General features: G+C 40.9%; 1 protein-coding gene across 1 annotated transcript in view; it reads right to left on the bottom strand.

Annotated features, from left to right (window-relative positions):
- Positions 1 to 17,451, bottom strand: part of FBN1 (fibrillin 1) — a 252,149-nt gene that overhangs the window by 195,390 nt on the left and 39,308 nt on the right. The window contains exons 5-6 of the mRNA XM_066276475.1: positions 13,252 to 13,347; positions 1,124 to 1,219 (exon numbers count right to left, since the gene is read on the bottom strand). Coding sequence (XP_066132572.1) covers positions 1,124 to 1,219; positions 13,252 to 13,347 — 192 coding nt within the window. The remainder of the gene's footprint in view (positions 1 to 1,123; positions 1,220 to 13,251; positions 13,348 to 17,451) is intronic.

Below are 17,451 nucleotides of genomic sequence, written 5' to 3'. Positions count from 1 at the left end.
CACACAGTGGTTTCATTAACATAGATACAATATAATTTATCTAAAATCTTAGTAATTGACCTAGAGTTACTTGCTAAAATATGTACTGTTGCTTTACTAGCAAATAACTGAATTTAAATGACCTTGTAAAAATAGAAACAGAGAACAATTTCTCACATACCCTCTCTGTTCTTTGTTTTTAAATAACATACGGTATATTCAAAATCGAAAACGAATCTTCACTTTCCATCTTAGACTAAAAAGATACTTATACAGCATTGGATAAAAGTGATGACTACAGTTTAAAAGGTACACGAGCATTTCCCAATGAATATTTTCATGAGTATTTCTGCAGTTCTGTATGAAATGAACCTTCTAACTGGGAATGGTAAGAAAATGGCTATGAATGTGGAGACAGGATGATTTTTTTTTTTTTAAAAAGCCACAGTTCAGAAAACAAGAACATTATACATCTACATATATCTCAATGTTGTACTGGCATTTATAGAACATTTGTTTTAATGAGGAACAGCAGTAAGCTTCAGACCGAACACAGAAAATCCATATTTAGATTAAAGCTTATGGTGATGTGTGCGACCTTCTCAAATGCGAAAGTGAGGGTGATTACACACTTTCGCAGGTTGCAGTGAGTACTGGAAAAGCCACACATGTGGACACAACAGACACTCAATATTTCTACAGTGAACTCTGAACGCTGAGCTTTCACGCCACCACAGCCTCCAGCAGGGTCCTAATAGATCTTTAGGTATGTTTTCCTTCATTCTACATGTTTCCCTTTCCATACAGATGTTTTGTTTGGAGCCATTTCTCTAATTTACTAAAATAATAATGAGCTCAATCATTACCCTTATGGAAAATTCTCCTTCTTTTATCTTGATGCCAACTGGTACTTATGTTCACTGTGGAGTCCCAGAGTCCACTGGAAAGAATGACTGAATAGCATACATGGATTGAGGGCCACGGTCTGGTCATCCTCAGAGGCTTCCCAGTGGCCATTCGAAAAGCCCTTCAAAGTTCAGCAAACGTCATGAAGTAGCTGCACAAATCCAATGTGTGTTCAAATCTATAATAGTTTTAGTCACCAGAACATCTCTATAATAAGTTATGTTTTTTTCAAAATTACCTCTTTCGCACTGGGGTCCAGTAAAGCCGTACGTGCACGCACATCGGTTTGGGGCCACACACCTGCCTCCGTTCAGACAGCCACTTTCACAGACCGCTAAAAAATAAGGAGAGAGAAGCTGAGAGGCTTTCCCTGAAAATACAGGAACGGCATTTACTGTCCCCTGGAAGGACGACAACAACAACGACAAAATCTAAATAATCACCCAGGTATCTGTTTTAAACTATTACTCTACAGTTCTAGCTCATGGGTGTCCCTCAGTCAACTCGTAAGTAAAACTGCTTGGAATGGGTAAGCTGGTACCTGTGTTAATGCTGAGAGTTTCTTTCCAGGAAGTATATGAGCAATGTTTTCAGTTCTGTATTTAAAATGGTGGTTTATAAAAGATGTCACTGAACTCACAGATGCAGAGAACATTTTGATGGTTGCCAAATGGCAAGGGGATTGAGGAGATGGGTGGAAAAGGTGAAGAGATGAAGACATACAAATTGCCAATGATAGAGACAGTCATGGGATGTAAAATACAGCATAGGGGATATAAGCCAATAATATTGTAATAACTATGTCCGGTGTCAGATGGGTACTAGATTTACCAGGAGGAATCACTCTGTAAGTTATATAATGTCTAATCATTGTTGCACTTGAAACTAATATAATATTGTATGTCAAATGTAATTGGAAAAGATATACTTTTTCATTTTAAGATGTAATTGAAGTGAAACTGTACTGTGGCAAACTGACTCTCTTTTGCTCATGATTTATGTTTAATTTCCAGAAGGGAAACACTGGCCCCTATGCTGTCATCCTTACAGAAATGCAGCATGTTAAAATCATACAGTTAATTGCAAACAACTAAACACTGATACTGACATTCAGTAATTTGCACACCAGAATGAAGACCCAATTGAGGGTTATAACAGAATCTATGGAAACTATTGGTGAGATAAATCCAGAGATGCTTGAGGGAGAGACATGTCAGAAAATGCACTAAAGCAGGAACTGAAAGCTTAAGCCCTGAACAGCTTTCTCTGCCATTTCCTGCAACGCTTTCATGCACGGCCTCTCTCCAGGCATCTTTTCCTCAGGTGGCAGGTTCTGCCCTACCAAGTTCGCAAGTCTCACCTACTCTTCAAAGCTCAGCTCAAATCTCACTCCTCCCTATGGAGGCTTCCCTATTATCTCCATTTAAATTAATTCCTCCTTCATATATTCCCCATGCATTTTGCTTATACTGTGTGGCGGTCATGGAGCTGAGCCACTCAGCTCTTCCTCCAAGAGAACCTACTGCAAGGAGCTTAGATAACTAACAGCCTCCACAGCTATTACACCTTCAGATCTGCTGCGATGTTCACCCCAAGGACACACTCTTCTGGCTGCTACCACCCAACTACTAAGCACAGCAGGGTACGGGAGCCCCATTTCTGCTCATCATAAAACTCTTCTCATGGGCAGTCTTGGCTCTGGGCTCCCCACCAGCCAAACCAAGGCTTCCTTGGAACTGCACCACAAACAGTCTGAGGCTCCTTCTAAACAACTGTCCTCCGTTCCCTGTGTTTTTGCACAGGGATCAGACCTGCAGTGAGGTCTGAAGGTCCTCGTCTCCGTACTCGCACTTCCTTTCCCCTTTATATTTCACAGGCCTTTTCCCCAATAAATCTTTTATGCATCTTAACTCTGCCTTGACATCTGGTTGGCATCAGAGGCCTTGAGCTGAAACAATCCCTGATAGCCAAAAATTATGGCAGAAGTCCATTTCTTATCACAAAATTAGAGAGGTTTATGTAAATTGCTCTGATTTGCCTCTTAATTGACAGTCAAGGGAGAATGAAGAGATTTTAAGCAGTGAGAAATTCTGAGATTGCCTAAACCAACACTCCCATTTTACAGATTAGGAAACTGACATCCTGGAAAGGTTTTCTAGTTCTGAGCACCCTTTGAACCCTGAGCTCTGGGCCAAACTCTCTCAGGAACATCAAAGGGAGCAGGGGAGATGTACCGCAGCTCCCGATGCTCCTTCCAAAAAGGCCTTTGAGACCATTCCCAGTTCACCTTCTTTCTGGCCACAGCCTTGGTACTAAACTCCCTTCTTTCTACTTCTTGCACCTCCAGTTCCACCTGCCCACTATGGCCACAGTGACCTTTATTATTGTAAACTTTGTCAGTGAAGTATAGAAGGCCAGTGTTCCATAGCATTAAATGCCTGGGCTGTGAAGTCAGACTGCTTGGGTTCGAATTTCAGCTTTGCTAATTATTCCCTAGGGATCCTTAGACAAGTTACTGAAGTCCCAGTGCTCCAGTTTCCTCATCTGTTAGAAGGGAATAAAGGCCTGGACCTCAAAGGTCTGTTATTATAGAAAATGAGTTAATATACACGATGAGTTTGAAAATGTGCCTAGCACATTGTATGCATAGAGTAAGTAACTCAATAGGTGAGTGCTGTTGTTCCGGTTGTTGGCTGTTATCTCACTCCCCTTCCCTGGCTCTACTTTGGACACAAATATGGTATACATAAAGACCCTCGAAACCTGGCCCATGACTTCCACTCTGACCTTTGCTCCATTCCCCTCACTTCCCTCAGCACTGGAGCTCTAGCAACACCAGAGTGCTTGCCACATTCACCACCCCGTGCTATGTCATGCTCCAGTTCTTTGGCCCATACTGGCCATCTGCCTAGAAGGCCCATCTCCCATCATCTGACAAAGTGAACTTCTAGCAGACCCTCAAGACTCAGGGATCCCCCAGCCCGGGGAAACTGTCCTGCCTTTTTCTCCCCATGCTATGGCAGTGGGCCGCACAGACCTCAGTCACCGCGGCATGCGAACAGTCCCAACGGCATTCTGTAAACTTAGGTTTCTTTTTAATAGTATTATTAATCATACCAACTACATATATAGTGACAAATATTGGGAACAACATGAATAAATGCTCATCACTAAGAATTCATTAAATGAATAGTAAAACATCCATGTAATGGAGTATTATGTGACCATTATTTATTTTTGTGTGTGTGTGGCAGAGACAGAGTCAGAGAGAAGGACAGATAGAGACAGACAAGAAGGGAGAGAGATGAGAAAAATCAATTCTTCGTTGCAGCTCCTTAGTCGTTCATTGATTGATTTCTCATATGTGCCTTGACCGGGGTGGGGGGGGGTACAACAGACCGAGTGACCCCTTGCTGGAGCCAGCAACCCTGGGCTCAAGCTGGTGAGCCTTGCTCAAACCAGATGAGCCTGCGCTCAAGCTGGCGACCTCGGGGTCTCGAAACTGGGTCCTCCACATCCCTGTCTGATGCTCTATCCATTGTGCCACCGCCTGGTCAGGCTAAAAAATATTTTTAAATGTTTAATAACATTGAACATACTTCTAATAAAATATTTAGTGAACAAGTAGTATAAAAAGTTATGCATAGGATAAACTCCCATGTACCAAATAGACATTAAAAGACTAGAAGGTAATGTCTGAAATGATGGGTTTGTGGATAATTTTATTTTTTATAGTTTTGATCTTTTCCAAATTTTCTGCAGGGTATATATCTTTACCTCACTGTAATAAAAAAAATAAGCTTTTTAAAAGGAATCTTCCTCTTCTGCAAAGCACTGAGACTAACAGCAAACAGACAATGAACAGTCTTCATGAATGAACCAACAAACTGAACACCATGTGTAGCTGAACTTAGGCTGGGAAACTAGAGAGCTGTAGATGGCACTAATCAAGAAAAAGGACATGTTCATGGGGAAAGATGAGACTGGGTTTTTTTTAATTTTTAATTTTATTTTTATTAAATTTTTATTTTTGTGTTAACATGGATTCAAGTATCCCACTCAATATGACACCCTCAATCCCCAACAATGTACCCTCATCATACCCCCCCTTGCTCCCCACCCCCTGCCATCCTCCCCCTCTTCTTTCTGGGACTTGGGCCTCCTGTTATCTGTATCTATGTGGTATGTATACATAATTTGGTTAATCCCTTCACCTTCTTTGATCCTGTACCCTTATTCCACTTCCCTCTGACAGCTGTCCCTCTGTTCCCTGTGTCCCCGCTTCTGCCTCTATTCCGTTCCTCTGTTCACTGTGTTCATTAGATTCCACATATAACTGATATGATATCATATGATATTTGTCTTTCTCTGCCTGGCTTATTGCACTTAGCATAATAATCTCCAGGTTCATCCATGCCATAGCAAAGGTAAGATTTCCTTCTTTTTCATGGTTGTGTAGTATTCTATTGTGTATATGTACCACAGCTTTTTTATCCACTTATCCACTGTAGGACAGACACTTGGGCTGTTTCTAGACCTTGGCTATTGTAAACAAAGTTGCAATAAATATGGTGGCGCATATCTCCTTTTGAATTAGTGTTTTGGGATTCTTAGGAAATATTACTAAAAGTGGGAAAGCTGGGTCAGAAGGCAGTTCCAGTTTTAATTTTTTGAGGAATCTCCATATTGTTTTTCACAGTGGCTGTACCAGTCGGCATTCCCACCAGCAGTGCAGGATGGTTTCCTTTTCTCCACACCCTCGCCACCCTTATTGTTTGATGATTTGTTAATTAGAGCCATTCTGATAGGTGTGAGGTGGTATTTCATTGTGGTTTTAATTTGAATTTCTATGATGATTAGGGATGTTGAACATATAATATAAGGTCTACCGGAAAGTTCTGTCCGTTTCTATCACAAGTTTCGACGCGTAAGCAGATGTTTATTTGGCGCATGTGTGCCTCTCTATTTTTATCACTTAATCATAATGTATACATACTGACGTAGCAAATTAACTAAAACAAAGTTGATTCACATTAATCTTATGTGTGAAGCGATAGTTTACTCATAGCTACTGATAAAGTTCATTTACGCCACTGTAATTTTTACGAATTTCAACAAGGAAGAAATGCTACAGAAGCATGTCTGTCGCATCCACCATATTGCCTGGACTTAGCACCCTCCGACTATCACTTGTTTTTGTCCTTACAAAATTTTTTGAAGGGCAAAAAATTAAAAAATGAAGAAGATATCAAACAAGCACTGGTTCAATTTTTCACATCAAAAGATAAAACATTTTTCAAAAATGGGATATACAAATTGCCCTCACGCTGGCAAGAAATCATTAATAATAATGGCAATTATATTATTTAATAAAGTTTATTGACGGTAAGAAAAATTTGTATTTTGTTTTATTCCAAAAATGAACAGAACTTTCCGGTAGACCTTATATTTTCATATGCCTATTGGCCATCTGTATGTCCTCTTTGGAGAAGTGGCTGTTCAGTTTCATTGCCCATTTTTTAATTGGATTGTCTGCCTTCCCACTGTTGACTTTTAGAAGTTCTCTATAACTGTTGGTTATTAACCCCTTATCAGATGTATCAGTGAATATGTTATCCCATTGAGTGGGTTGTCTTCTTGTTAAAGGTATCTTTTGCTATGAAAAAGCTTTTTAGTTTGATATAATCCCATTTGTTTATTTTCTCCTTTATTTCACTTGCCATGGAGATATAGTGGCAAAAATGTTGCTAGGAGAGATATCAGAGAGTTTACTACCTATGTTTTCTTCCAAGATTTTTATGGTTTTGCAACTTACATTTAAGTCTTTTATCCATTTTCAGTTTGTTTTTGTGAATAGTGTAAGTTGGTGGTCTAGTTTCATTTTTTTGCATGTACCTGTCCAATTTTCCCAACACCATTTATTAAAAAGATTGTCTTTACTCTATTGTATACTCTTATCTTCTTTGTGAAATAGCAGTTGACCATAAAGGTCAGGGTTTATTTCTGGGTTCTCTGTTCTATTCCATTGATCTGTATGCTTGTTCTTATGCCAATACCAAGCTATTTTATTATAATGGCCTTGTAGTATAACTTGATCTCAGGAAGTATCATACCTCCTACTTAGTTCTTCATTTTCAAGGTTGCTGAGCTATTCAGGTTCTTTTTGGTTCCATATAAATTTTTTAAATATTTGTTCTAGATTTGTAAAGTATGCCATTGGTATTTTAATAGGAATAGTGTTGAATCTACAGATTGCTTTGGGTAGTATGAACATTTTAATGATGATAAGTCTTCCAATCCACAAACACAGTATATGATTCCACTTGTTTGTAACTTCCTCAGTATCTTTTTTCAGTGTCTCAATATTTCTGAGTACAAATCTTTTACCTCTTTGGTTAAATTTATTCCTAGGTACTTTATTTTTTTGTTGCAATAGTGAAGAAAATTGTTTCCTTAATTTCTCTTTCTGACAGTTTATTGTTGGTGTATAAAAATGCTGCTGATTTCTGAATATTAATTTTATATCCTGACACCTTGCCGAATTCATTTATCAGGTCTAGCAGTTTTATGACTGAGACTTTAGGGTTTTCTATGTACAGTATCATGTCATCAGCAAATAATAACAGTTTTACTTCTTTTCCAATTTGGATGCCTTTTATTTTTTCTTGTCTGATTTCTGTGGCTAGGACTTCCAGAACTCTGTTGAATAAGAGTGGTGAAAGGGGACACCCCTGCCTTGTTCCTGATCGTAAGGGGATTACTTTTAATTTTTGCCCATTGAATATGATGTTGGCTGTGGGTTTGTCATAGATGGCCTTTATCATGTTGAGGTATGTTCCCTGTATTCCCACTTTGCTCAGAGTTTTGATTGTAAGGGTGTGCTGGATTTTTATCAAATGCTTTTTCTGCATCTATTGATATGATCATGTGATTTTAATACTTCATTTTATTTATGTGATGAATCATGTTTATTAATTTACAAATGTTGTACCAGCTTTGCCTATTCAGAATGAATCCCACTTGATTCTGATGTATGATCTTTTTAATGTATTACTGAATTCAATTTGCTAATATGTTTTTGAGAATTTTAGCATCCATGTTCATCAAGAATATTGGCCTAGGCCCTGGCCGGTTGGCTCAGCGGTAGAGCGTCGGCCTGGCGTGCAGGAGTTCCGGGTTCAATTCCCGGCCAGGGCACATAGGAGAAGCGCCCATCTGCTTCTCCACCCCTCCCCCTCTCCTTCCTCTCTGTCTCTCTCTTCCCCTCCCGCAGCCAAGGCTCCACTGGAGCAAAGATGGCCCGGGCACTGAGGACGGCTCTGTGGCCTCTGCCTCAGGTGCTAGAATGGCTCTGGATGCAACAGAGCGATGCCCCAGAGGGGCAGAGCATCACCCCCTGGTGGGCATGCCGGGTGGATCCCGGTGGGGCGCATGCGGGAGTCTGTCTGACTGCCTCCCCGTTTCCAGCTTCGGAAAAATGAAAAAAAAAAAAAGAATATTGGCCTATAGTTTTCTTTCCTTGTAGTGTCTTTACCTGATTTTGGAATGAGGATAACACTTGCCTTATAAAATGAGCTTGGAAGTCTTCCCTCCTCTTGAATATCTTGGAATAGCTTGAGAAGAACAGATGTTAGTACTTTGAATGTTTGGTAAATTCTATTGTGAAGCCATCGGGTCCAGGACTTTTGTTTGCTGAGAGTTTTTTGATAACTATTTCAATTTCATTTGTTGTAGTTGGTCTGCTTAGGTTTTCTGATTCTTCCAGATTCAGTTTTGGAAGATTTTATGTTTCTAGGAATTTATCTATTTTGCCTAGGTTGTCCAATTTTTTAGCATATAGCTCTTCATATTATTTTCTTACACTCCTTTGTATCTCTGTGATTAAGTTATTACTTCTCCACTTTCACTTCTAATTTTATTTATTTGTGTATTCTCTCTTTTTTTCTTTATGAGTCTGGTTTTAGTTCATCAATCTTATTTACCTTTTCAAAGAACACAGCTCTTGGTTTCACTGATCTTTTGTATTGCTTTCTTAGCCTCTATGTCATTTATTTCCTCTCTGATCTTTATTATTCCTTTTCTTCCACTTCTTTTGGATTTTATTTGTTGTTCTTTTTCTAGTTCTGTTAGGTGCAGGGTTAGGTTGTTTATCTGAGCATTTTCTTGTTTCTTAAGGTATGCCTGTAATGCTATAAACTTCCCAAATGTTCCTTTTCATTTGTTTCAAGGAAATTTTTTATTTCTTCCTTGATCTCATTGTTAATCCATTTGTTATTTAATAACTTGCTATTTAGTCTCCAAGTGTTTGAATGTTTTTCAGTTTTTCTATTGTAGTTGATTTCTAGTTTCATGCCATTGTGATCAGAGAAGATGCTTGATAAGATTTCAATCTTCTTAACTTTACTGAGACTCGTTTTGTGTTCTAACATCTGGTCTATCCTAGAGAATGTACCATGAGCACTTGAAAAGAATATATATTCTGCTGCTTTGGGGTGAAAGGTTCTGAAGATAACAATAAATCCAGTTGATCTAGTGTGTCTTTTAAGGTTTCTGTTTCTTTGTTAATTTTCTGTCTGGAGGGTCTATCCATTGACGTTAATGAAGTATTAAAATCCTCTACTATTATAGTAATGCAGTTGATCTCATCCTTTATGTCCATCAAAATCTGCTTTATATATTTAGGTGCTCCTATATTAGCTGCATAAATATTTACAATGGTGATATACTCCTGTTGGATTGCTCCTTTTATCATTATGTAATGACCTTCTTTGTCCCTTACTATAGCCTTTGTCTTAAAAGCTATTTTGTCAGATATAAGTATTGCTACCCCAGCTTTTTTTTCATATCTATTTGCATGAAATGTTTTTTTCCATCCCTTCACTTTCAGTCTATGTGTACCTTTTGTTCTGAGATGGATTTCTTGTAGACAGCATATGTATGGATCCTGTTTTCTTATTCATGCAGCTACCCCATGTCTTTTGATTGGAGCATTTAATTCATCTACATTTAAGGTTATTATTGATATGTACTTATTTGTTGCCATTTTATTCTTTAAACCTACAATCCTCGGTCTCTTGATTTTTTTTCCTTTGCTCTTTTTATATAGCAAGCCCTTTAACATTTCTTGCAGTATTGGTTTGGTTGTAATGAACTTTTTGAGTCTTTTTTTTTGTCTGGAAAGCTTCTTATTTCTCCTTCAATTTTAAAGGATAGCCTTGCTGGATAAAGTAGTCTTGGCTGTAGGTTCTTGTTTTGTATCACTTTGAATATTTCTTGCCAATTCCTTCTGGCCTAAAGCGTTTCTGTAGATAAGTCAGATGTCATCCTTATGGGGGCTCCTCTGTAGATAATTGACTGCATTTCTCTTGCAGCTTTTAGTATTCTTTCTTTGTCTCTTAACTTTGGCATTTTAATTATGATGTGTCTTAGTGTAGGCCTCCTTGGGTTCATCATTAATGAGGCTCTCTGTGCTTCTAAAACTTGTGTGGCTTTTCCTTCATCAATTTAAGAAAATTTTCAGCTATGATTTCTTCAAACAAGTTCTCTATCCCTTGTTCGTTCTCTTCTCCTTCAGGAAACCCTATGATGTGGATGTTGTTTCTCTTCATGTTGTCACAAAGATCTCTTAGAGTTTCCTCAGCCTTCTTGCGCCTCTTTCTTTTTCTGCTGCTTTGCTTCTGTGTTTATGCTTTTCTTGTCCTCTAAATCACTGATTCAGTTCTCTGCTTCATCTAGCCTGCTGTTGATTCCTTCTAGTGCAATCTTCATTTCTGATATTGTATTTGTCATTTCTGATGGGTTCTTTTTTATAATTTCAATGTCCTTTTTGATGCTTGATATCTCTTTTTCACATTCTCATTGTGATCATCCATGGTTGCTATAAGATCCTTGAGCATTCAAATAATCTAATAACATCTGGTTGTTTGGTTATTTCCATTTTATTTAGTTTATTTTTTTCTGGGGATTTCTTTTGTTGATTCATTTGGGTCATATATCTTTGTCTTCCCATTTTGTCTATGTATTAGGTAGCTCTGCTCTGCCTTTAAAATTTGTTGTGATGTTTTTATGAGGAAAATGGGCTCAGTGGTTCTGACCTCCAGGCCACTTGAGTTCCTTGCTTTAGGCATGCTTCTTGAGGGTAATATTTACTCTCCTGCAGTATGTGAGTAATGAATGCAGTTGGACCTTTCGTAGGTGCAGTTATCCCTTCTGGTTCTAATGGTCAACCTTGATCATGTGCATTCGATGCTGTGCAGTGTCTGTCCTGTTGAGTGTATTTATTGTCCACAGTGTCTGGTGCTTGTTTGGACTCCTCCTTTAGGAGAACTGCTTGTATAGCTAGCTGAGCCTAGCATTGGTGCCATTTGCCACCCACTACTGGTTATGTTGGTTCTGGGTTCTCTTGGGTGGACGTCAGCAGTTGTTTGTAATCTGCCGTGGGCTATCTGTCTGGAGTTACTGGTCTGTTCACTGTTTATGTCCACATTTTCTATGCCTGGGTAGTGTGGGCGGGGCCAACCTGTGTATAACGATGAGCTTCCTTCTGCTTAGAGATGACAGCAGCTCCATATAAGCCCTAAGCTCCATAAGATTTGTCTCCACTTTTCAGCTGCTCCACCTCCTCCTGCAGCTGCCTGGTCTTCCCACAGAGTCTTCTATAGAAAGACTGTACTGTGGGCTCAGATTGGCCTCACCCCCACCAACCCCTCTACAGGTTGCAAGCTTGGTGGGTTATGGCTGCTGAAGTTAGAAATACATTAGTGTAACCCCTACTTCAGGGGTCTCTTGGTAAGGAGCTCAGTATGGAGAAGGTGGCCCCTACTCCAGAGCCTAATCCCACAGACACTGATGGAAACACCAATTCTATTTTTCCCCAGCAAGGTGAGCAGCAGGTTCAGATTGGGTGGGTTTGACAGTCCCCTCTGCAGAAGTTCTTCCAGCTGGGGAGCCCCTGGTCTCAGAGAGGAAGATTGAGAGAGTACTCTCCTGGAGCTGACTGTGCCCCCTCAGAAAGTGGGTAAGCCCCTCAACTGGACCCAACAATAGGCCCCAGGAGACCTACACCTTGAATGTCCATACTCCAAGCCTTTCTCCCTTCATGTTGTGGAACCTAGTCCAGCAGGGCAGGACATCCAGAACCCTGACCAGCTGACTGTGAAACTCCACCCTATCCAATGTGCATGTGAGCCGCTGCGTGGGTGCTGATCACAGAAAGTGGAACTCACTTCAGCTGAGCCCAGTGTCCAGTGAGCCCTCCCTTAGGACATGCCATCAGAAAAGGTTGTTAGGTCCTGAACTGATGCTCTCTGCAACTGGCCACTGGATGTGTTGGCACTGGACCTATCTGGAGAGAACCTGATGCAGACTAGCAGGGGAAATTGCCCACGATTGGCCCTCAGCAACCTTCTTGGAGCTACAAGCAATCCAGAGTTTTTGGCTGCCTCTGCTGGGCCCAGGTGCACAGGCAAACACCAAGCCACACACCTGGCTGGCTTTTACCCACACTTGGCCTGGGAGAAGCTCAACTTAGAAGGTTAAGGTTCCCTGAGTCCCGCCTCCTGTATCCTCTGTCTGCTGGCTGCTTGTTGGGCTCTGCCACTGAAATAAAATCTCTAGTAGAGTCTAGAGCTTGGGGAAATTCAGGGATTAGGAAGAGTGGTGGGTGTGGCTCTGCCTCTCAGCCCCAGGTGTCAGTCAATTCAGACTTTTTTCACAGACCTCAGTAGGGTGTGGCCCCCAGGAGTCCAGTGGGTGTGGCCTCTGAGACCCAGCCATGTGGTCTGTCCACAGTCTAAACAGTTTCTACTGAATTTCCTGTGGGTGGAAGCACCAGTTACAGACTCGGGAGTGTGTGGGGAAAGCTCCAGCCTCAACACCAGAAAACTGAATCACTGATGCAGCCCCTGCTTCCTGGCTGACTTCTCAGAATGGCCCAGTCTCCACGGGGAGGGGCAGGAAGATGAGACTCATTTTTCAAACACCTTATCTGAGATGCTTCTTGAAAATGCAGGTGGAGAGTATTGCTAATCAAACAGAAGGTGCACAGCTAGAATGAAGGACTGTCTGTGCCTTCAGTGGTGAGTGTAAATCAAAGGAATGGGGTAAGTGAGGTGGTGAAAATACACAAGAGAAAAATTAATCACACATCACATTCACAGAGTTCCTGTCAGCAATTTGATGCTAAATGTGTTGGGTGAGTGACTTGTTCACCAGTAAGGGTCTCTAGACATCTGTAAAGATGTTATATCCCAGGTAATCAAAGAAAACCCATGAGCACTTATCTGTATTTTTTTGGTCTCCTGATCTATCTACATCTTTGTTTACAGAGATTAACATCAAGACTGCTTATAATTATGGTTTACTTACGTTGTCCACAGTGAGTCCCTATGTATCCTTTCTGGCATATACAGTGATCATCACTGCAGCTACCTCCATTCATGCAGCGAATGTTACAGTGTTGGACTTGGAAAGAAAAAAGAAAAAAAAAGAATGATTTAATTTTGCAGTTTAAGTACATAGAATGTAACAATTCTCAGAAGTTGATCTATAGTGATTTAAAGAGGAAACAAAACAACTTATCAAGATTCATGTATTTATTCAGAAGTAGCCTAATTGACAATGCTAAACATGTTATCTTTTGCATGTATAAAATAATGTCTAATGCCATGCAATTGTTTCTTTTATATTTACTCTGATCACACTAAACTACTTCCCTAATTTAGCAGAACTTATCACTAAAGATCATTTCTGTTATTTATACCAAGAAAGTAATAGGTTGAATAACCATAGGAGATAAGATTACCATGGCAATAATTTTTCTTTTAAAAGATTTAGAACCGCAGTAGGTGCCCAGGAAAACAGTCAAAGTGACAAAGTTCAAGAAACTTTGTTAAAACAAACAGGCAGCAGCAAAAATAAAAATAAAAATAAAAAGCCCCGCCACGGCATTTAGGAATAAGACTGCCTAATGATGAAGATGGCTCAGAACAGTGGACTTGGCTCAGAAAGAGCTACTTCTTTCAACTGTAACATTAAACCAAATAAGATCTAGTGTTTAAAATTCATTATTACATGGTTACCTGCAGAAAGAAGTAGGGGCTTTTGGGGAGAGGACAGAAAGACCACAGGCAAGCAGGCAGACAAGGAGACCCCAGAAGAAGCTGGAGTAACGGACACCTATGAGAGGGACAGCAAAGCACAGGCTCTTGACTCGCCAGTGTTCACGCTGTCTCTATTTCAGTAACTTGGGCCTGCCGGGAACACTTTCTCCATCCCAGGCTGTTCCTCTGTACTCCGGAAACAGTAACTACCCTACCAGGAGAAGACTGAAGGCTTAACTGAATTCACCCTTCATCCTCAACACAACCCTAACTAGACCAGGAGGCCAGGACTGGGCATGGAGGTTTGGTTTGCTCTGACTGCTTTGTCCTCCAAGCTATGGGAGTAAATTCCCAGAGGAAAAAAAAAAAGGTTCAACAATTTTACATAAGAAGAGAATCCCTTCTTCTGTACAAGAGCAGAAATCAGGCGCTTATGTTTGTTCTCCAGCTTAGTCTTCCTGAAGCACGGAGACCAAACCTTCTCCCAGGAGCGGAGCGCAGACTCCTCCTGCAGCCACCTTCTTCAGCACCCCTCGTTAGGATGCTCAGGACAGTATCAAAAAGTGGCCGCTGACTTCAGGAGGAAGGGCCATTTCCATAAGGAGCGACACAAACCTCGTCAGGACAACAGGGAAAGGCAGGTGGCAGGGCTCAGCACTCAGATGCCCCCACAGGGACTGAAGTATAGAGCAATGCACCACGACAAGAACATGTCACACGCCTACTGAAACGCCATCACAGGCTCACTGGGATGAAGAGCCACCTCCATCTCTCAGCACCCAAAGCCCTCCTCAGGGGAGACACATCGGCCTTTCAGGGCTCCTCTGCAAACTCCTCCTCAGGAGAGACACATCGGCCTTTCAGGGCTCCTCTGCAAACTCCTAATATGTCCCACAACTCAGTCCTCGATCTACTGATCAGTCATTCATTCACTCAACAAATATTTCTGAGTGCCTCCGACATGCCTCACAAAATGCCAGGCGCTTTGTGCTAGTCTCTTCATGGACTCTCCTCTTTAACTTGTCTCTTTGTCTCTTTGACCCTAATTCTCAACCCTCAACATAAAACATACACAGTGCTCACCAAATACTGAAACCCTACCTATCTCCAAGACCCACTGCAAACATCTCTTTTTCCTTTTGATCTTTTTTTTTTTTTTTTTTGGTTTTTTTAAATTTTTTTTTACAGAGACAGAGAGTCAGAGAGAGGGATAGATAAGGACAGACAGGAACAGAGAGAGATGAGAAGCATCAATTATCAGTTTTTCATTGTAACACCTTAGTTGTTCATTGATTGCTTTCTCTTATGTGCCTTGACCGCAGGTCTTCAGCAGACTGAGTAACCCCTTATTTGAGCCAGCGACCTTGGGTCCAAGCTGGTGAGCTTTGCTCAAACCAGATGAGCCCGCTTTCAAACTGGCGACATCAGGGTCTCGAACCTGGGTCCTCCGCATTCCAGTCTGATGCTCTATCCACTGCGCCACCACCTGGTCAGGCCTTTTGATCTTTTCTGATTTCTGTTCTCTCCTCCCTCCCCTACTAGATATAAGCTCTCTTTCCTCTGACTACAGAGTACTTTATACTTCTTCTTTGAAATGTATATTATATAACCAAACCTATTTTTGTAAGTTATTTCTCCTGACCCCAACTTATTTGCCTAAAAGTTTCTTGAGAGTGGGAAGCATCATGATTATTAATTATATCCCGTAAGTGCTCAGAGTAGCCCTTCTCTATTTGTAAGTGCTATATAAAGCCTTGCTAAAGTAACTTCTATTTATACAAATACTACCTGATATCAAGAGCTACACTCGAAAATTGTGACTGAGAATTTTCTCATTGTATCCTAAGCACTTATCCAGTCCCAAGTAGGTTGCTATTAAAAATATTTTTATCTTCATTTCCCTGTGTATAAAAACAGAAATAACTCTTCTGTTGGAGAATTGTTAGAGAAGTTAAGCAACCCAGTAAACGGATTAAAACAAACTGTTATTTTAGGCTCTTATGATTCTATTAAAAAGTCTCAGCCAAAAGGCTTTTTAACTAAAAACCTGTCTACAAGTACACAAAAGAAAGGATTTGGTGAAAAATTTGGATAGTAGTCTAAGTAGGTCAGGAAAAGGTGTATAGTTGCTTTAAAATTTGAAGTTAAACTTAGCTTCATCCTATCTTAGCAAAACAGTGAGGACTGGGAAAAGCACAGGAAATGATGTCATCTGTCAAGCAGCACAGGAACTCAACCCACAAACTGATTTCAATTAAAGTGGCTCATGCCAAAAGCTAATTTCCATTCCCACATGAGCAACAAAGCCATTTAGCTACTTTGAGATAAAAAAAAACTAACCACAGTTTAAATAGTGCCTTACATTATTTGTTCAAATTAAAAACTAGAATGAATTCTTCTTTCCAGGAAAAATGATACATTTATACTTAAATGCAATACAATAAAAACTTCTCTAATATACTTCTATATTTTTTACGCCCTTTCAAGTGAACCTTTTCCAGCATAAAATGTTCTTTCTTCTTTCAAATATAAAACCACTTGGTCAGACTTGTGAAACAATAAGGCATGGTTAGTCCAGTGACTAACCAATAAACCATGAGTCCGTGACCTGGGGGGGGGGGCAAGTTCATGGGCAGATAATAAGATCTTTATTATTATTATTATTATTATTATTATTATCAAGTGAGAGGCAGGGAGGCAGAGAGACAGAGTCTCACATGTGCCCCAACTGGGACCCACCCAGCAAGCCCCCTATGGAGCAATGTTCTGCCCATGTGGGGCCACTGCTCCACTGTTCAGCAACAGAGCAATTTTAGCACCTGAGATGAGGCCATGGTGCATCCTCAGCGGCCAGGGCCAACTTTGCTTGAATGAGCCATGGCTGTGGGAGGGGGGAGGGGGAGGGAGTGGAGAGAGAGAGAGAGAGAGAAGAGGTAGGAGTGTAGAAGCAGATGGTTGCTTCTCTTGTGTGCCCTGACCAGGAATTGAACCCAGGACTTCCACATACCAGGCCAATGCTCTACCACTGAGCCAACTGGCTAGGGCCAGATAATAAGGTCTTAATCAGGCACTGGCCAGTGGCTCAGTAGATAGAGTGTCAGCCTACTGTATGGACATCCCAGGTTCAATTCCCAGTCAGGGCACACAGGAGAAACAACCAACTGCCTCTCCTCACCTCCCTCTCCTGCTTCTCCCACATCCAGTGGCTTGAGTGATTCATGCATAGCCCCAGGCACTGAGGACAGCTCCATTGGAGCACATCAGCCTCAGGTACTAAAAATAGCTCGGTACTAGAGCATCGGTCCCTGATGGGGTTGCCAGGTGGATCCTGGTCAGGGTGCATGCAGGAGTCTGTCTCACTATCTCCCCTCCTCTCACCTAAAAAAAAATAAAACATGTTTACCAAAAAACCGGCATTCTTTGTGAGTCTTAGATCTTTGGGGGAAAGCAAGTACTCAGGACTCCA

The sequence above is a fragment of the Saccopteryx bilineata genome, chromosome 4 (assembly GCF_036850765.1).
Source record: "Saccopteryx bilineata isolate mSacBil1 chromosome 4, mSacBil1_pri_phased_curated, whole genome shotgun sequence".
Classification (NCBI taxonomy): Eukaryota; Metazoa; Chordata; class Mammalia; order Chiroptera; family Emballonuridae; genus Saccopteryx; species Saccopteryx bilineata.
This window is presented reverse-complemented; position numbering and strand designations above follow the sequence as displayed.